General features: G+C 44.3%; 1 protein-coding gene across 4 annotated transcripts in view; it reads left to right on the top strand.

The window, feature by feature from the left end:
* The window catches only part of ext2 (exostosin glycosyltransferase 2), a 187,928-nt gene that overhangs the window by 157,923 nt on the left and 8,047 nt on the right, over positions 1–21,958 (top strand). For all 4 annotated transcript variants that reach the window (XM_033038616.1, XM_033038613.1, XM_033038614.1 and 1 more), the window contains one exon: positions 2,585–2,751. In XM_033038616.1, the coding sequence (XP_032894507.1) occupies positions 2,585–2,751 (167 nt within the window). The remainder of the gene's footprint in view (positions 1–2,584; positions 2,752–21,958) is intronic.

Raw genomic sequence — 21,958 nt, 5'->3', positions numbered from 1 at the left:
CATGATCCCAGGACCATCGCTTATCTGCCTGCACATAATCCATATCCCTCCATTCCTGCATCCCCATGTGCCTATCTCAAGTGCCACTGTGGTATCTGCCTCCATCGCCTCAGACAGGGCGTTACAGCCACACACCACCCTCTTTGTGTAAAAAAAAAAAAAAAAGCCCCACTAGGAAGTTTATCCCAAAGGCAGCGACATTGTTAGTTTCTTACAAAAGGACATGCAAATTCACCGCATGTTTGTTGGTCAGGCTGGAAGAGGCACAGAATGGTGGTTTAAGGTGCAGAAAAGCAAAGGGAAGCTGTCATTTTGGACAGTGGCTCCCTACCAAAGATCGAGTGACTCCCCCCCCCCCCCCCCCCCCCCCATTATTTTTCTCTGAATACTTTCCCCACACTTGAAATTAATTTGCTTACCCAACCTCTCAGAAATTCTAGTTGATGTAGCCGATTGTTCTGTGGTTGGGTTTAATATCTTGTGCTGCTTAGTGGGAACTTGTCCTCATCTTACTGCTCCATGGATATACCTGCCTCTTCCATATTAGGGAAGTAAATTTTAAATTAATATTCTGAATTTATTCTTTTGATCGTCCATTATAGGTGCTGACCTGCTGGATTAGAAGAATCTTAATATCCAGCTCCACGATCTTTGGCATCCCAGTCTTCTGCCAATTTGTTGACCTACTCCCTAGTTTCTGGATTGTATCCTTCAGCTTTTGATGGCATGTCTCAGTCCCCTCCTCCTCATCTCAAACCAGACTTCAAAAGCTGCTAACACAATGTCATAGGGGTCTGCTTTCAGCAGACGTCATTTTGTCAAAAACATCATTTTAAGGAGGCATCAATTAAAAAAATAATCACTCATTTGCAATCTACTGAAAATCTCAACGAGCAGAATGCTGGATCACGTCACATGAACTGCAGGTTTTTGCACAGATTCATGGATTTAATCTAAATAACGTTTTCCTGGTGCATTCATTAAATTAATTAAAATGTATTGCTTTCATCACATTATATATTTTCAATTGTAAAAACAGTTCGAAGAGAGACACAAAATGCTGGAGTAACTCAGCGGGACAGGCAGCATCTCTGGAGAGAAGGAATGGGTGACATTTCGGGTCGAGACCCTTCTTCAGACTGATGTCCGGGGAGTGGGCGGAACAGAGATAGCATGTAGTCAGAGACACTAAGACTGGTGCGAGAACTGGGAAGGGGGAGGAAATGGAGAGAGGGAAAGCAAGCGCTATTTGAAGTTAGAGAAGTCAATGTTCATACCGCAGGGGTGTAAGCTGCCCAAGCGAAATATGAGGTGCTGTTCCTCCAATTTGAGCTGGGCCTCACTCTGACAATGGAGGAGACCCAGGACAGAAAGGTCAGATTGAGAATGGGAGGGGGAATTTGAAGTGCTGGGCCACCGGAAAATCAGGTAGGTCAAGGGGGAATGAGCGGAGGTGTTCAGCGAAATGATCGCCGAGCCTGCGATTGGTCTCGCCGATGTACAGAAGTTGACATTTGGAACAGCGGATACAGTAGATCGGGTTGGAGGAGGTGCAAGTGAACCTCTGCCTCACCTGGAAAGACTGTTTGGGTCCTTGGGTGGAGTCGAGGTGGAGGTAAAGGGACAGGTGTTGCATCTCCTGCGGTTGCAGGGGAAACTACCTGGGGAGCAGGTGGTTTGGGTGGGAAGGGATGAGTTAACCAGGGAGTTGCGGAGGGAACGGTCTCTGCGGAAAGCAGAAAGGGGTGGAGATGGGAAGATGTGGCCAGTAGTGGGATCCGTTGGAGGTGGCGTAAGTGTTAGAGGATTATATGCTCTACACGACGGCTGATGGGGTGGAAGGTGAGGACAAGGGGGACTCTGACCTTGTTGCGAATGGGGGGAGAGGGAGCAGGAGTGGAGCTGCAGGATATTGAGGAGACCCAAGTGAGAGTCTCATCTATGATGGAAGAGGGGAACCCCCGTGTCCTAAAGAGTGAGGACCTCCGATGATTTAGTATGGCAAACCTCATCCTGGGCGCAGATGCGGCGTAAACGGAGGAATTGTGAGTCGGGGATAGACTAAAAACAGTTCCCCTGATTTGGTATAAATAATGCAGTGATAGATTTACTGCTGTTATTAAAATACATCTCTTCATCACAACACCTAGCTGCACTTAAATTTGGCGTTTATTCTTTTAAATATTGTCATGCCTCTGCTCTCAATACAGTAACTCTTCAAAGGCACAAATACACCCTAAAAGAACAAACAAATGAACAAATATACCCTCAAAGCCCGAGGAAGGGTCCCGACCTGATATGCCACACAAATGTTTTTCTCCAGAGATGCTGCCTGTCCTGCTGAATTACTCCAGCACTTTGTGTCTGTCTTTGGTATAAACCAGCATCTGCAGTTCCTTTCTACACACTTATCTGTACAGAACCACTGCTTGAATGAGAGATGTTTTGTGCAACTGGCAAAAATAAAGTTCATATCAAACAATAGTCTGTAATTTTGCCATTATATGACAGTCGTAATTTGCCATCAATAAGCTGTCGAACTAAGAAGAAGAGCTTTGGAATATTACTGATTTGTTTCTTGCAGAGTCAGTGTGGCCCAGGATTGGAGTACCCCTCAAAGTTGTAAGGACCAAAGAAAACAAACTGAGTAATAGATTCTTCCCTTACGATGAAATTGAAACTGAAGCTGTTCTGGCGATTGACGATGATATCATCATGTTGACATCAGATGAGCTGCAGTTTGGCTACGAGGTGAGTTATCATTCCATCTACAAGTTTGCTTCAGATGTAAAACAAAATATCTTATGCCATCTCTTGGCATAATTTGCATGGAAATATGATTCCCAAGTGTAAATGACAAATGTAATGGCTACTTTATGCGCCAATGTAGAATAATCTGGTAATGTATAGGTGTTATATGGTTTTACTTCTTTCATTTACCAAAGCTTCTATTTCTACGTTGCTATTTGCAAAGAATTATATTCATGTGTCTCACATGTCATGTTTGTACATAGCTGGACATGTTAGCTACTTGGTTAATTCGTGAATTAATTGTGACCTTTCTGCCAGATCTGCACAGTGAAGAAATATAATGCCAAGTATACTATTATTATAATTATCCTACAGTAAAACCCACATGGGTTCAGGTTTTGTTATTGTCATGTGTACTGAGGTACAATGAAAAGCTTTGTTTTGCATGGTCATAAGGAATAGGAGTAGAATTAGGCCATTCGGCCCATCGAGTCCACCCCGACATTCAATCATGGCTGATCGATTTCTCCCTCTTAACCCCATTCTCCTGCCTTCTCCCCATAATCTCTGATACCCATACTAATCAAGAATCCATCTATGTCAGGCTAAAAACTATCCACTGACTTGGCCTCCACAGCTTTCTATGGCAAAGAATTCCACAGATTCACCACCCTCTGACTAAAGATCCACACTGAACAGATAATACTGTATGTAAATATAAAGCTCAGACTGAAGTGCGATAATAGAGTAAAGGGAAAAAGATACAGGGTGCAGAATATAGTTCACAGCATTGTAGCGCTTTCCAGCTTTCCAACCTGAAACATCGCTTATCCATATGCTCCAGAGAAGCTGCCTGACCTACTGATTTACTCCAGCACTGTTGTTTTGTAACCCAGCATCTGCCTTTCCTTGTCTCCACTATTATCTAACACTCCAACAATCGGTCAATTACACACAAAATGCAACAGACAATTTAGCTTGTTCTGAAATTACCTTCAATTTTGAAATGAAAACCACTCGTTTAACAAGTAGTGCCAAGTTTCTGTATTTAAAATTATGCAATTTAAAATGGATATCTGCTTCTTTTCATTAGGAAATTCTGTTTTAAATCTTGGCAATATGTATTGCCTTCATGTTGGATTGAATTAATTTTCTTCCCTCTTTTGAAAAGTAACAGAGCTATTGTAAATAGGCATTCCTTCCTACTCGCTCCTTCAGACTTGAAACTTTGCTTTATCTCAACTCAGCCTTTCAGTAAATCACTAAAACATCTATATACGTATAAAACTCTGATCTGATCTTTTGTTTGTTTGTGAATTACATCTTCTCGAAAACCCAACACGCTAATGGTGAAATTTTTACCTATTCCAGTAGAGATTTACCTCATGATGTCGACAATTGCCTCATCTGAAAATTTATTATCCAAGGTTATCCAAAAATGCTGGAGAAACTCAGCGGGTGAGGCAGCATCTATGGAGCGAAGGAATAGGTGACGTTTCGGTTCTCGATATGAAGAAGGATCTCGACCCGAAACGTCACCTATTCCTTCGCTCCATAGATGCTGCCTCACCCGCTGAGTTTCTCCAGCATTTTTGTCTATCTTTGATTTTTCCAGCATCTGCAGTTCTTTCTTGAACTTTCATCTCTTTGTCCTCTTTCCTTCCAGCATTCTGCTCATTCATTCCCCCAATTGATCCTTGTTTTGATCCTTAGAATATGTATGAAATTGAGGATTTTCTTAAAAATACAATTCACTTATTTCTTACAAAGCAAATTATTTTAAGTACTTATAAAGAATTGATTTGTTTAACATTGTATATCAACTAAAAATGTAACACATTCTATTCCATACTGGAAACTCTGGGCCATAACCACATGTTATGCTTTGTGCAATTAAGTTGATTTGTAGTGAGCCTGTAGGATAATTGCTCATTAGGTTAGTGAGATCATTATTCATTTAGAATGAGGAAGTCTGCAACTATTTCAGATACTGGACTGTGTCTATCTAAAGCGGAATTAATTTCTAGTGATTGTCGGAGCTTCAGATTACACGGAATCAAGTCAAGTGCAATTTTCAATTCAGTTCCAACTTTACCATTTCTTTTCCATGCTCCGCGCTATTTTATACTGCGATGCTCAATTCTCTCTAACCACCTTCTTCCCCTCTGTTATCAGGCTTCTGAACGGTCCTTCCATAAACTAGACTAATGTCCGATTCGCCTCTATCTGTCCGTGGTCCATATCCCTCCATTCCCTGCATATCCATGTGCCTGTCTAAAAAGCCTCTTAAAGCATCCACAACCAGCATCCCTAAGCTTTCACCATCTCATCTACTGGCAAGTCATAGCTACAGTGTATACCATCGATAAAGTGCACGCAACACTTTACCAAGATGTTGTTAACAGCTTTCCAAAACTTCGTTACACACTATGTAGATGGACAAAAGCAGCAAGTGTGTGTGTATGTTGCGTGCCATTCCCTTGTCCCACTACTACTAAATGGCCCCTGAATTTATCCGTTGCACCCATCCCTAACAACAGCCCTCCAGTATGGTGGCCACAACATTGCCATTGCATTCCATGCTGCTTACATCAGGCAAGGCATCATATGAATGCCAGTCAATTTCTTCCACCAAAGTCCCCGGATCCCTGCCAGCAACCCCATTTGCACCCACTCCTAGCTGCGCCGCATAATTCTGGCTAATTTTGGCCGGGCTGCACGGCGTTGCAGCGTTAGAGTTGCTGCCTCACAGCACCAGAGACCCAGGTATAGAGTTGCTCCCTCACAGCACCAGAGACCCAGGTATAGAGTTGCTGCCTCACAGCACCAGAGACCCAGGTATAGAGTTGCTGCCTCACAGCACCAGAGACCCAGGTATAGAGTTGCTGCCTCACAGCACCAGAGACCCAGGTATAGAGTTGCTGCCTCACAGCACCAGAGACCCAGGTATAGAGTTGCTGCCTCACAGCACCAGAGACCCAGGTATAGAGTTGCTCCCTCACAGCACCAGAGACCCAGGTTCGATCACGACCGCGGATGCTGTCTGTACGGAGATTGTCCGTTGTCCCCATGACCTGCGCGGGTTTTCTCCGAGATCTTCGGTTTCCTCCCACACTCCAAAGGCGTACTTGTTTGTAGGTTAATTGGCTTGGTATAAGTGTAAACTGTTCCTAATGTGTGTTGGATAGTGTTAATGTGCGGGGAGCACTAGTCGGCGTGGACTCGGTGGGCTGAAGGTCCTGTTTCTGTGCTGTATCTCAAAGCTAATCTAAACATGCAGTATGATTCCAATGCCGTCTCGCTATGTTTGAAAGGAATGATGAAATTGATGCGCTTGGCCTGTTATGGAGGTACCTGAAACTAAAGTGAAGTGAGCAAGCAGATGTTTCTGCTTAAAACAATTTATGAGTGAGTGGAGGAAAGGTTATGCACGTACATGTGAGCAGCATGTGGTGTATCTGGACTTTCAAAACGCCTTTGACAAGGTCCCACACAAGAGATTAGTGTGTAAAATCAGAGGACATGGTATTGGGGGTAGGGTAATGACATGGATAGAGAACTGGTTGGCAGACAAGAAGCAAAGAGTAGGAATTAACGGGTCCTTTTCAGAATGGCAGGCAATGACTAGTAGGGTGCCGCAAGGCTCGGTGCTGGGACCCCATAGTACAGTTACCACTCATCAGTGGTCATTGTTAAGTTATAACATTTGCTTTGGACTCGTGAGTTTATGGTGTGGTACTGAGACACACAGCAGAACAATCCTTGGCTTTTTGAGAAGTTTTACAGTTGAAGGAGAAAAAGCAAGCACTTTTATCTTGGATTCATGTCTCAGAGATACATCTTGGGACATCATTAACACTGACAAAATAAACAATTGGTTATGTTGTGAATCTTGAGGCACAATGCTTTCTAAAAAAAACTACATAACTGGTGAGCAAAATAATCAAGTTTTGCTGGAAGTCTTGAGGGAGCAAGCTGGTGTCCGGTACCCTGCTGGTGTCCGGTACCCTGCTGGTGTCCGGTACCCTGCTGGTGTCCGGTACCCTGCTGGTGTCCGGTACCCTGCTGGTGTCCTGTACCCTGCTGGTGTCCTGTACCCTGCTGGTGTCCGGTACCCTGCTGGTGTCCGGTACCCTGCTGGTGTCCGGTACCCTGCTGGTGTCCAGTACCCTGCTGGTGTCCGGTACCCTGCTGGTGTCCGGTACCCTGCTGGTGTCCGGTACCCTGCTGGTGTCCGGTACCCTGCTGGTGTCCGGTACCCTGCTGGTGTCCTGTACCCTGCTGGTGTCCGGTACCCTGCTGGTGTCCGGTACCCTGCTGGTGTCCGGTACCCTGCTGGTGTCCGGTATCCTGCTGGTGTCCTGTACCCTGCTGGTGTCCGGTACCCTGCTGGTGTCCGGTACCCTGCTGGTGTCCGGTACCCTGCCGGTGTCCTGTACCCTGCTGGTGTCCTGTACCCTGCTGGTGTCCGGTACCCTGCTGGTGTCCGGTACCCTGCTGGTGTCCGGTACCCTGCTGGTGTCCTGTACCCTGCTGGTGTCCGGTACCCTGCTGGTGTCCTGTACCCTGCTGGTGTCCCGTACCCTGCAGGTGTCCCGTACCCTGCTGGTGTCCGGTATCCTGCAGGTGTCCCGTACCCTGCTGGTGTCCGGTACCCTGCTGGTATCCGGTACCCTGCTGGTGTTCGGTACCCTGCTGGTGTCCTGTACCCTGCTGGTGTCCGGTACCCTGCTGGTGTCCGGTACCCTGCTGGTGTCCGGTACCCTGCTGGTGTCCGGTACCCTGCTGGTGTCCTGTACCCTGCTGGTGTCCTGTATCCTGCTGGTGTCCTGTACCCTGCTGGTGTCCTGTACCCTGCTGGTGTCCGGTACCTGCTGGTGTCCGGTACCTGCTGGTGTTCGGTACCTGCTGGTGTCCGGTACCTGCTGGTGTCCGGTACCCTGCTGGTGTCCGGTACCCTGCTGGTGTCCGGTACCCTGCTGGTGTCCTGTACCCTGCTGGTGTCCTGTACCCTGCTGGTGTCCTGTACCCTGCTGGTGTCCTGTACCCTGCTGGTGTCCGGTACCCTGCTGGTGCCCTGTACCCTGCTGGTGTCCGGTACCCTGCTGGTGTCCGGTACCCTGCTGGTGTCCGGTACCCTGCTGGTGCCCTGTACCCTGCTGGTGTCCGGTACCCTGCTGGTGTCCGGTACCCTGCTGGTGTCCGGTACCCTGCTGGTGTCCGGTACCCTGCTGGTGTCCGGTACCCTGCTGGTGTCCGGTACCCTGCTGGTGTCCGGTACCCTGCTGGTATCCGGTACCCTGCTGGTGTCCTGTACCCTGCTGGTGTCCGGTACCCTGCTGGTGTCCAGTGGATTAACATATGATGAGTGTTTGATGGCACTGGGCCTCTACTCGATGAAATTTAGAAGGGTGAGAAAGGATCTCATAGAAACTTACCAAATAGTGAAAGGGTTTTCTATTCTAAGGATAGAGTGGATGTGGAGAGGATTGTTCCACAAATGGGAGTCTAGGACCAGAGGTCATAGCCACAGAATTAAAGGACCTTCCTTTAGGAAGGAGATGAGCAGAAATTTATTTTGTCAGAGGGTGGTGAATCTGTGGAGGCCATCAATGGATATTTTTAAGGCAGAAATAGATAGATTCTTGATTATTACGGGTGCTGGGGGTTATGGGAAGAAAGCAGGAGAATGGGATTAGGAGGGAGAGATAGATCAGCCATGATTGAATGGCGGAGTAGACTTTGTGGGTCAAATGGCCTAATTCTGCTCCTATCACTTATGACCTTATGAGAACACAAATAGGTGACGATTCAGGCCGGCACTTCTTCAAACCCAAAACGTCACCTATCCATATTCTCCAGAGATGCTGCCTGACCTGCTGAGTTACTCCAGCACTTTGTGAAACGTCACCTATCCATGTTCTCCACAGATGCTGCCTGACCCGCTGAGTTACTCCAGCACTCTCTTTATTTTCCCAACAATTACTTATTAGGGATAAATAATGGTAAATATACATTTGCACAAGTACCTCATTTTCTGTTTGAAAAAGTTAATTCTATATAATTGGAGGTGTGTAAAACTTATTAGTGAGTTAGTTTTTGTTTCTGAATTGAAATGGTGGATGTTTGGTCTGAGTGTGGGTAGCTGAGTACTTATTGTGTCACCAGGATATGATGTGAATAAAATTATACTGCATGAATGAAATACAGTCAAACACTAATGGGGGAACACGCCGTTGTCTTGGACATTGGCATATTATTTATATTCCTGATTATAGCAATGTCAATTACAACTGCTGGGAAGTGTTCTACCCCCAAGCTTGCTTTCCTGAATCAGAAGCATATGTGCTGATAATCTTTATTCTAGTTCAACTACAGCTGTGCATTCACCTGGAGCCACTTAAAAACTGTTAAGACAATTTTGGCAGAATAAATCAGTGAAATTAGATTTAAAAACATAAAATCCTAGGTTTACATATTTTGACGGTTGGCTGTATTTTCCAAACCTCCTTGTGTGTATTTAAACTACAACCCACCGCTACGTTGCTGTCATTCATGCACAGAAAGCTCTGACAAGGAACTCAGCCTTATTAGCATTCAAATGTTCATTCAGTGCTCTGGAAAAATAACAAAAGAACAGGCAGTTCAGCCAATCGGTAAAATGTTGACTGATCTGTCATTGTTTCACTCGCCGTACTCTTCTCGTGAAATGTAACCCATGGTTTTACACAGAGCAAAAGTGCTCATTGCACCCACAAGAAGCCCGTGGCTAGTGGTGTTAGAGCAGAGGGAGACTCTCGGAGACAAGTGCCTGAAGCTGAGATCATGATCATAGATAGGAGAAGAATTAGGCCATTCATCCCATCAAGTCTACTCCACCATTCAATCATGGCTGATCTATCCCTTCCTCCTAACCTCATTCTCCTGACTTCTCCCCATAACGTCTGAAGCCCGTACTAATCAATAATCTGTATATCTCTGCCTTAAATATATCTACTGACTTGGCCTCCACAGCATTCTGTGGCAAAGAATTCCTCAGATTCACCACCTGAGGATGAAGATGTCCCACAAAGACCCTGGATAACAAGGGAGCAAAAAACGGGAAGCTAATGGCAGGCACTGAGAACTGAATGCATTGGAAAGCCAAGAGGCAGGAGTGTTTTACTGTCGTATGTCGCAAACCCCAACAATTACATTCTTACAGCAGCAGTACAACATGTTTGTCTAAACAGTACTCAATAAGCTAATAAAAAGTTCAATTAATTCAAAATACAATAGAGTGTGTTCAAGAACAAGTATTGGGTGAAGTTAGACAGAAAAAATAGGAAAGCAAACACAGGTTGTGAACAAAATACAGGCAAATAACATCAAATGAGATGTAAAATTGCTTAGTGTGAGTTCATGAAGAGTAAGAGGATATAACAATGATCAATGCCGACCAAAGCAGGGATTGTGGCAAATGTTCTCAGTGAATACCTTGTGGTTGCCGTCACAAAGGAAGGTGATGACCATGGCATTGTAATTAAGGAGAATGGTGATTTTTTTTTTTGGGATAAACATTTAAGAGTTGAAAAGTTAAGAGGCTTTTGTTAAAATTTATAAATCACTGTCCGAAAACCAGTCCGACCCAAAACATCATCTTCCATGTTCTCCAGAGATGTTGTCTGTCCCGCTGAGTTATGCCCCTGTCCCACTTAGGAAACCTGAACGGAAACCTCTGGAGACTTTGCGCCCCACCCAAGGTTTCCGTGCGGTTCCCGGAGGTTGCAGGTGGTTGCTGGAGGTTGCAGGTAGGGAGACTGACAAAAACCTCCGGGAATTTAATTCTCACACAGAACACAATGTCTATTCTTGATCCCATCCTTAATTCACATCAGGAATTCTCTCTCTATGGGCGGTACAATGGCACAGCTGATAAAGCTGCTGCCTCTCAATGCCAGAGACCCAGGTTCGATCCTGACATTGGTTGCTGTCTGTGGAGTTTGCACGTTCTCCCTGTGACCAAGTAGGTTTCCTCCGAGCGCTCCGGTTTCCTCCCACATCCCAAAGACGTGTGGGTTTGTCAGTTAATTTGCCTCTGTAAAATTGGGCGTGAAGTGTAGGGAATGGGTGCAAAAGTAGAATGGAACTGGGATAGCATGGACTTGGTGGGCCGAAGGACCCATTTCCCTGCCGTGTCTTTCAATTCAACAGGTACCACAAAATCAAAAACTGCTTAATAGTCCCGTATGTTCATAAATTCAGCTCAATCATTCATTGTATGTTTACTCTACCATTTTATAGGGTATTTCCAGCAGATATTATAATATGTTGCATATAAAGGGTTTCCTTATAATCGGCATCCAATCAATCTGTTATTCTTTTTAATCTTTTCCTCTTAATTATTTTACGGCAGCATACTTGAAAGTGACATGCTAGAAATATAGCACTTTGATTTGAATAGCTTCAGAAGAATTTGATTTAGCAATCTCTCACTGAACTAATTTTAGGAAATCTGATTATGCTGTGTGATTATGCTGTGTGATTATGCTGTCAGAGGTCTGTCTGTTTTCAAACGTACTACATTGTGGAACCGCTGTTTCATGTTAAGGACATGAATGATTTTTGTGTGTTTCTCCTGGTACGCATTTCTCCTGGTACTCATGTTGAATCTATTTTACGAGCTCTTGAGTGAAGAAGGAATTATAACTTTTTTTTAACCACAAAAATACAGCAAAACGTTTGGTTAAAAATGATCTATGCAGATGTGCATACTTGATTTAATCAGGCAAAGATGTATTGTGATCACCCAGTTACTATTGAGTGCAATATCTGAGCAGTCATTGGCAACCGACGGCCCATCTTAAACACAATTAAAATCGTCATCAGTCTGTTACAAACCATAGTTCTGAAATTTCAGCAAACCAATTTGGCATTTTCAATCTTAACTGTAAGAATGACATTTAAAACTAACTTATGACTATTTACGATAAGGTGTGCTGATTAGTGTGGGTATCAGACGTTATGGGGAGAAGGCAGGAGAATGGGGTTTGGAGGGAGAGATAGATCAGCAATGATTGAATGGCGGTGTAGTCTTTACGGGCCAAATGGCCTAATTATGCTCCTATTACTTATGATCTTATGCTGTACAGCAGTGGTTGCCAAACTGTAAACTGATCTTTCATTCTTTTATGAAAGTACAAAGTCAAACATTTCTTGCATTCCTACTTAAATGATATCATGTGGGAAATCCATTAAAAAAATGTCTTCCTGTCCAACTCAGTGGTGATCGGTATTGTTGTACATTAAAATAAAACTCATCGCCTTTTTAAAACACCATTCAGTTAGAAAGTTTCCTGAATGTGGAAACAAGGAAGTGCAGATGTTGGTTTAAAAAAATAGCACAAAGAGCTGGAGTAATGCAGCGGGTCCAGCAGCATCTCTGGAGAACATTGATAGGTGACGTTTTGGGTCGAGACCCTCCTGAAGTCTGAATAAGGGTCTTCACCCGAAACGTCACCGATCCAAGCTCTCCAGAGATGCTGCTTGACCCACTGAGTTACTCCAGCACTTTGTGAAACGTCACCTATCCATGTTCTCCACAGATGCTGCCTGATGCACTGAGTTACTCCAGCACTCTGTGAAACATCACCTATCCATGTTCTCCACAGATGCTGCCTGTCCCGCTGAGTTACTCCAGCACTCTGTGAAACATCACCTATCCATGTTCTCCACAGATGCTGCCTGTCCCGCTGAGTTACTCCAGCACTTTGTGAAACGTCACCTATCCATGTTCTCCACAGATGTTGCTGCCTGACCCGCTGAGTTACTCCTGCACTCTGTGTCGTCTCTTGAATGTGGAATTGGACAAGTAAAATATTTTGCTCAACTGTAACTTAATTATCAACTTTATTTGTTTTTAAAAAAAAAATGTGTACCTTTGCAGGCAGAAAGAATTGGTGTTGTCTTCATGTTGGGCACAGACATTGTGGGCCAAAGGGCCTGTTCTGGTGCTGTACTGTCTATCTTCTAACTGCATCTGATGAAATACATTTAGTTGACTGGTGAATGAAGGTCTATGTACTAGTTTAGTTTGGTTTATTGTCACGTGTATTGAGGTACAGTGAATAGCTTTTTGCACAGAACTATTACACATAAACAGGCTCTGCCACTCAGAGAAACATAGAAGCATAGAAAATGGGTGCAGGAGTAGGGCTTTTGGCCCTTCGAGCCAGCACCGCCATTTAATAAGATCATGGCTGATCACCCAGAAGCAGTACCCCCTTCCTGCCTTTTCCCTATATCCCTTGATTCCGTTAGCCCTAAGAGTTAAATCTAACTCTCTCTTGAAATGTCCGTTCTCTTTGACAAACCTCGTGTTGACTGTTGATTGCTGTAGCTCTGAATTGATTGTGCAATACCCAAATGTATTCTGATGTGACTGAACTTCTGGCCTGAGTTTTGTCAGCAAAAAAAAAAGCAAACTGACAGATGTTATCAGAAGATCCCAGGGCTTTAAAGTTTATTGAAGTCTTGGGGGAGGGGAGGTTATTTTTGACTTGGATTGTATGTCGCAGAGTTTTTAGAGTTAAAATGTAAAAAAGAAATGTTGGTTTCCTCCAAGAAATAAAATGATGCTGACTCGACCTGCTAATTAATGGGTGCCACGTTTAGACAGGAAGATAGTTTCACTGGTAAAGCTTCAGCTTGTATGTTTGGCTGTGATTCCCTTGTTAGATTTATAGACTTCAGGGCTTTGGGTACAGGGGATGGATCATTACTTAAAACACACACTGCATTTGTTTACAAAACCCAAGAGCATCAGCTCACACATTAATACATTCCTGTCCTGTTTCCGATTATGAAATTTACAGAGCAAACGGGAATTGGACTTCCTAATGAAAGAGCAGTGTGGAAGTGTCATTGGGTAATCTTAATATGATGCATATACTTGCATTCTCTTTGTCTCAAGAATAGGTGACGTTTTGGGTTAGGAACCTTCTTCAGACTGATTGGGGGGGAGCTAGAAATGTGATGGGGCAGGACAAAGCATGGCATGTCATAGGGATGATAGGCAGACAGTCGGACAAAAGCCAGAGGTGAGCACACACAAGGTAAGAGAGAAAGGGATTACAGATTTGTGAAGCTAGAGGATTGACGTAGTGCAAATTGAGTAGCTTGGGGAAGGAATGGGGGGGGAGGGGAAGGGTGGGTGCAAGATCAGCCGGGGCTCAGCGGTGAGAGGGGGGGTAGGTGCAAGGACAGCTGGGGCTCAGCGGTGAGAGGGCGGGTGAGGAGGATGGGTAGGTGCAAGGACAGCCGGGGCTCAGCGGTGAGGGGGGGGGGGGAGGGGTAGGTGCAAGGACAGCCGGGGCTCAGCGGTGAGGGGGGGGGGGGGAGGGGTAGGTGCAAGGACAGCCGGGGCTCAGCGGTGAGAGGGGGGGGGGTGCAAGGACAGCTGGGGCTCAGCGGTGGGGTGGGGATTGTGGGTGAGAAGGGGATGGTGGGGTTGTTTAGAGGTTGCCTAAAATTGGAGAATTCAATGCATATTGAGTTCTCTGAACAACTGTGGTCACTTGTGACAGTCACAGAGTGATACAATGTGGAAACAGGCCCTTCCGCCCATCTTGCCCAACAATGTCCCAGCTACACTAGTCCCACTTGCCTGCGCTTGGTCCATATCCCTCCAAACCCGTCATATCCATGTACCTGTCTAGCTGTTTCTTAAACGTTGGGATAGTCCCAGCCTCAACTACCTCCTCTGGCAGCTTGTTCCGTACATCCACCACCATCTGTGTGTTTCCAAATGAAGCGTGTGATGTGTAGGAAGGAACTGCAGATGCTGGTTTAAATCGAAGGTAGACACAAAAAGATGGAGTAACAGTGGGATGGGCAGCATCTCTGGAGAGAAGGAATGGGTGACGTTTCGGGTCGAGACCCTTCTTCAGACAGAAGAGTGTGATGGGTCAGCTTCTTGCTTTGCTTGTTTTTTTAGTTTAGAGATACAACCTGGAAACAGGCCCTTCGGCCCACCGAGTCTGCACCGACCAGCGATCCCAGCACATTAACACTATCCTACACACTAGGGACAATTTACGTTTATACTAAACCAATCATCCTACAAACCTTCAGTGTGGGAGGAAACCAAAGATCTCGGAGAAAACCTACCCAGGTCGCGTTGAGAACGTAAAAACTCTACAGATGTAAGGCAGCAACTCTACCGCTGTGCCGCCATGTCTTCCACCAGTTGCTTTTTCTCTCAATTGTGTGGGGTTTTTTAGTTGTTGTTTTTTTTTTTGTTTTTTTTTTCCTTCAGGGTGCTTTAAGATTATAGCTCAGCACATTGGTCTGGAGCTACATACAGTGCCCTCCATAATGTTTGGGACAAAGACCATCATTTATTTATTTGCCTCTGCACTCCACAATTTGAGATTTGTAATAGAAAAAAACACATGTGGTTAAAGTGCACATTGTTAGATTTTAATAAAGGCCATTTTTATACATTTTGGTTTCACCATGTAGAAATTAGAGCTCTGTTTTTATACATAGTCCCCCCATTTCAGGGCACCATAATGTTTGGGACACATGGCTTCACAGGTGTTTGTAATTGCTCAGGTGTGTTTAAATGCCTCCTTAATGTAGATATAAGGGAGCTCTCAGCACCTAGTCTTTCCTCCAGTCTTTCCATCACCTTTGGAAACTTTTATTGCTGTTTATCAACATGAGGACCAAAGTTATGCCAATGAAAGTCAAATAAGCCATTATGAGACTGAGAAACAAGAATAAACCTGTTAGAGACATCAGCCAAACCTTAGGCTTACCAAAATCAACTTTTTGGAACATTATTAAGAAGAAAGAGAGCACTGGTGAGCTTACTAATCGCAAAGGGACTGGCAAGTCAAGGAAGACCTCCACAGATGATGACAGAAGAATTCTCTCTATAAAGAAAAATCCCCAAACACCTGTCCGACAGATCAGAAACTCTTCAGGAGTCAGGTGTGGATTTGTCAATGACCACTGTCTGGAGAAGACTTCAAGAACAGAAATACAGAGGCTACACTGCAAGATGCAAGCCACTGGTTAGCTACAAAAATAGGATGGCCAGCTTACAGTTTGCCAAGAAGTACTTAAAAGAGCAACCACAGTTCTGGAAAAAGAATCTGAATCCAATTGAGCATGCCTTTTATATGCTGAAGAGAAAACTGAAGGGGACTAGCCCCTAAAACAAGCATAAGCTAAAGATGGCTGCAATACAGGCCTGGCAGAGCATCACCAGAGAAGACACCCAGCAACTGGTGATGTCCATGAATTGCAGACTTCAAGCAGTCATTGCTGGCAAAGGATATGCAACAAAATACTACTTTAATTTACATGACATTGCTGTGTCCCAAACATTATGGTGCCCTGAAATGGGGGGAATATGTATAAACACAGCTGTAACTTCTACATGGTGAAACCAAAATGTATAAAAATGGCCTTTATTAAAATCGGACAATGTGCACTTTAACCACGTGATTTTTTTTCCATTACAAATCTCAAATTGTGGAGTACGGAGGCAAATAAGTAAATGATGGGTCTTTGTCCCAAACATTATGAAGGGTACTGTACATCTTGGATCAAAGAGGGTCCATATGCCTTCCATGAAGGACAGTGGTGAACTAATGATACAATGATTTGCCAATTTTCAGTTTTTAGTTAATTTTGTTTTTAAATCACAGTTCATCACACATTGACATTTCAGTTGAGCTAAACCTCTATTGCCAACTCTGCATTGAGAATGAACAATATTAAAACCACAGGTACACAAAATTGCTGGGGAAACTCAGCGGGTGCAGCAGCATCTATGGAGCGAAGGAAATAGGCGACGTTTCGGGCCGAAACCCTTCTTCAGACTTATGGTTTCAATATTAAAACCACTCTTGTTTCTCCTTTACCTCCAGGACCTGCTTATTGAGCATGTTAGGTGCTGTTGAAATATAGTTTATTTGCGGTTTTCCATGGGCATGCTATTTTTTTTTTTTTTTTTGCAACAACCCTTTTTCATGTTGGTCATGTTTCAAATTAGTACGCCAATAAAAGTTCATTCTTCTGCATATGAATTGAAAATTAGTAGAAAACTGCATGTGAAAAGACATTGACAAAAGCCAGTTAATTGTAGATTCCCATTGAAGGCCCAGTGACGGTAATTATGATCCGGTCTGTCAGGGTATAGCCTATGTTTATAATCATAAACTGATCCTTTAATCTGCACAGTAGTCTTTGAAGTAATTAAGAGCCCATTAAACAGTCCTTTGGTTTGATTCTTATGTTTGATTTTTGTTTCTTTTTTTTTTTTAAAAGGCATGTTAATGATAATGCTGTAATCTTTGCTCAGACTTCACGTCACTTCACTTTTGCAAATAAAGTGTTGCTGTACAAGTCTAATTGTATGCAGATGTGCATGGTATATGTACTCTGCTTTGATATTGAACCTCTGTGCAAGCTAATAACTTGCATTTTCAATCTATGTTGGGTACCTCTCTTAGTTTCATATTGAGTTGACAGTTTTCATTGCACCAGTGTTACTGTGGCTTTGCCCCTTGTTCCAGATGTATTTTGCTTCAAATGCGAGTGTGCCTATTACAGAAGGAGCAGCCTCGTTAATTAACTGTTTCATTAGGGTGGCGCAGCGGTAGTGTTGCTGCCTTACAGCGCCAGAGTCCCAGGTAGAGTTTGTACCTTCTCCCCGTGACCCGCGTGGGTTTTCTCTGAGATCTTCGGTTTCCACATACACTCTAAAGACGTACAGGTTTGTAGGTTAATTGGCTTGGTGTAAATGTAAATTGTCCTTAGTGTGTAGAGAGTGTTAATGAGCAGGGATCACTGGTCGGTTCAGACTCGGTGGGCCGAAGAGCCTATTTCCTCGCTGTATCTCTAAACTAAAAACTAAAATTTCAATGCACAACACCTATCATCAATATGATTATAACCAATTAAAGTGTTTTTTGTTAGTGATTTGAGAATTGTACGTGAGCTCAAAGCACTTGTTGCAGGAGGTATCAATGGGCAAGTGGAAGCTCACAGTCATCCTTGTGGACTGAACAGAGGAGCTTTACACCCAATCTGCACTTGGTTTCTCCCCACGTAGACGAGACCACATCATGAGCAGTGAATATAACACATTGAATTAGAAATGCCATTGGATCACTGCTGCACTTGGACACTGTGAGTCTCTGGATGGAGGAGGAGCAGAGTTATAACGGGCAGGTCGTGTGCTTCCTGTGCTTTCCCCAGAACATCTCCAGCCACTTCACCAAACTCCACGCACATCTCATCCTGTACTCTTTGTTCCTTGATTCTACCTAAGAGAAGGTGATGAGTGTGTGCTTCCTGGATCCTATGCACTGCTTCAAGATTTATCTTTACTATTTAGAAAAATAAATAGTTTTGTGGTCTGCTCATTGCACAAGCAGGGTAGTGACAAATAGAAACATAGAAATTAGGTGCAGGAGTAGGCCATTCGGCCCTTCGAGCCTGCACCGCCATTCAATATGATCATGGCTGATCATCCAACTCAGTATCCCGTACCTGCCTTCTCTCCATACCCTCTGATCCCCTTACCCACAAGGGCCACATCTAACTCCCTCTTAAATATAGCCAATGAACTGGCCTCGACTACCCTTTGTGGCAGAGAGTTCCAGAGATTCACCACTCTCTGTGTGAAAAATGTTTTTCTCATCTCGGTTTTAAAGGATTTCCCCCTTATCCTTGAGCTGTGACCCCTTGTCCTGGACTTCCCCAACATCGGGAACAATCTTCCTGCATCTAGCCTGTCCAACCCCTTAAGAATTTTGTACGTTTCTATAAGATCCCCTCTCAATCTCCTAAATTCTAGAGAGTATAAACCAAGTCTATCCAGTCTTTCTTCATAAGACAGTCCTGACATCCCAGGAATCAGTCTGGTGAACCTTCTCTGCACTCCCTCTATGGCAATAATGTCCTTCCTCAGATTTGGAGACCAAAACTGTACGCAATACTCCAGGTGTGGTCTCACCAAGACCCTGTACAACTGCAGTAGAACCTCCCTGCTCCTATACTCAAATCCTTTTGCTATGAAAGCTAACATACCATTCGCTTTCTTCACTGCCTGCTGCACCTGCATGCCTACTTTCAATGACTGGTGTACCACGACACCCAGGTCTCGCTGCATCTCCCCTTTTCCTAATCGGCCACCATTTAGATAATAGCCTGCTTTCCTGTTTTTGCCACCAAAATGGATAACCTCACATTTATCCACATTATACTGCATCTGCCAAACATTTGCCCACTCACCCAGCCTATCCAAGTCACCTTGCAGTCTCCTAGCATCCTCCTCACAGCTAACACTGCCCCCCAGCTTAGTGTCATCCGCAAACTTGGAGATATTGCCTTCAATTCCCTCATCCAGATCATTAATATATATTGTAAATAGCTGGGGTCCCAGCACTGAGTCTTGCGGCACCCCACTAGTCACTGCCCGCCATTGTGAAAAGGACCCGTTTACTCCTACTCTTTGCTTCCTGTTTGCCAGCCAGTTCTCTATCCACATCAATACTGAACCCCCAATGCCGTGTGCTTTAAGTTTGTATACTAATCTCTTATGTGGGACCTTGTCGAAAGCCTTCTGGAAGTCTAGATACACCACATCCACTGGTTCTCCCCTATCCACGCTACTAGTTACATCCTCGAAAAATTCTATAAGATTCGTCAGACATGATTTACCTTTCGTAAATCCATGCTGACTTTGTCCAATGATTTCATCACTTTCCAAATGTGCTGCTATCCCATCTTTAATAACTGACTCTAGCAGTTTCCCCACTACCGATGTTAGACTAACTGGTCTGTAATTCCCCGTTTTCTCTCTCCCTGCCTTCTTAAAAAGTGGGGTTACGTTTGCTACCCGCCAATCCTCAGGAACTACAGAATCTAAAGAGTTTTGATAGATTATTACTAATGCATCCACTATTTCTGGAGCTACTTCCTTAAGTACTCTGGGATGCAGCCTATCTGGCCCTGGGGATTTATCGGCCTTTAATCCATTCAATTTACCCAACACCACTTCCCGACTAACCTGGATTTCACTCAATTCCTCCAACTCCTTTGACCCACGGTCCCCTGCTATTTCCGGCAGATTATTTATGTCTTCCTTAGTGAGGACGGAACCAAAGTAGTTATTCAATTGGTCCGCCATATCCTTGTTCCCCATGATCAACTCACCTGTTTCTGACTGCAAGGGACCTACATTTGTTTTAATTAATCTCTTTCTTTTCACATATCTATAAAAACTTTTGCTATAAAAACTATAAAAAATGTTGGCTATTGTGAAGGTGGTAAAGCTGTATTGTGGAGCAGTAACCAGTGTTGACAACTAACACCAGCCTGCACCACTGAACTCCCACTTTACCCTCTCCCATCCACCCGCCGAACATCCGCGCCGCTGCTGACCAGAATGACCACCGATAGGCCCCAGTAGGCACGACTCGCCCCACAGGCTTCCCAGAGGACTGCAGTGAAGCTGGGCAGCGAGGCCTGGCTGGGCCGAAGGATCCTCAAGGGTGGCGGCAATGGGAGCCTCGGCGGCAGCGGAAGTCTCGACAGCTATGGGGCTTCGACAGTGGTGGAAGTCTCGGCGCTACGAGACCCCACAGGACCCCACGGTCAATGAGCGTGAGGGGGAGGGGAAGGCAATGGGAAACCGGCATGGGGGGGACCGCCGTGAGGAATGGTGGGACAACAAAGGGAGACCCGGTGTGGGGGGGGGGACTCTAGTTTAGAATCCTCTGTTCAGGGGATAAATCTGTGTTTGTTTGTTTGTTTGTTCGTTCGTTCCGGTGAAGGCTCTGCACACGGCAGCCAGACCGCTTGTCTTTTTCTTTTTGTTTTCACTTTTATTTTCAAATTTGTGTGTACCTTGTGTGTTGTGACTGTCGGCAGAACAATTTCCCTGCGGGGATGAATAAAGTTTATCGTATCGTACTTCTGCAGGTCAGGAAGAGCCCCCAAGTTTGTTTCTGGTTGTTATAAAGTTGGCTTGATCAGGTCTTGTGCTACTGTCCCCTAACTCGAGTCAATGCTTTATGCCAGAAAAAGAAGTGGTTACCGAAGTACAACTAGTTAGTAGGGAGAGAAATGTAGGTATCACTCTCCAAAACAATTCTAGTTTATTTCGTCATGTCTGCTGGCATTAAGAGGGTTAGATTGCAAATATTGATATTCAATAGCTTAAAATTGCTGATACTTAAAATCTGAAAGATAACAGAAATTGTCCGAAAACACTGCATAAATGAATGAATGAATTAATAATATTTGCCAAATATGTTCACATACAAGAAATTTGCCTTGGTGCTCTGCTCGCAAGAGAAAACATGACATACAGTAACAATTAAGAATGACACAGAAAACATTAAACAATAATAAAACATTATCGATTAAACATGTGAATTCATTCATTTAAAAACACTGCATGGACAAAGGAACGGAACCATCCATAATATCTGCATCTTTTCACCCTCTGGTGGACTTTCTCTACATTTCACCCATGGTCCTTCCCCATGTGTGTTTCTGGTTTATACCAAAGGTAGACTGAAAAACCTGGAGTAACTCAGTGGGTCTCTGAAGAAAAGGAAGAGGTGATGTTTTGGGTCGAGACGAGAAATATAGACAGCACATAGAATAAATGAATGAAATATATGCCAAAAGCAACGATGATCAAGGAAAGGTGGAGCCACAATGGTCCATTGTTGGCTGTGGGCTAAGTAGCTTTCTCTCTTTCCTTGTTCCACCAAAGGATCTTCAACCTGAAGCATTAGTTCTATTTCTCTTTTAAAGATGCTGCCTAACCTGCCAAATAATTCCAGCATTTTTTGTGTAGATATTCAATCATGTTCATTTTTAATAATTCCCATAACAAAATGCAACATTGACGTGGAACAAATCTAATCACTGTGTGCAAACTGTTTAAGAAGGAACTGCAGATGCTGGAAAATCGAAGGTAGACAAAAATGCTGGAGAAACTCAGTGGGTGAGGCCAAGTGTAGGCTTGGCTCGAGCGGAATTGTTGGGCGAAGCGATCACCAAGCCTACGCTTGGTCTCACTGATGTAGAGCCTCCATAGATGTTGCCTCACCCGCTGAGTTTCTCCAGCATTTTTGTCTACAGTGTGCATACTGATCATTTCAGATTGGTTATTGATCATTCATGGTGGATAATT

The sequence above is a fragment of the Amblyraja radiata genome, chromosome 20 (genome assembly GCF_010909765.2).
Source record: "Amblyraja radiata isolate CabotCenter1 chromosome 20, sAmbRad1.1.pri, whole genome shotgun sequence".
NCBI lineage: Eukaryota > Metazoa > Chordata > Chondrichthyes > Rajiformes > Rajidae > Amblyraja > Amblyraja radiata.
The sequence above is the reverse complement of the archived record's forward strand: the minus strand, read 5'-3'. Positions and strand labels throughout refer to the sequence as shown.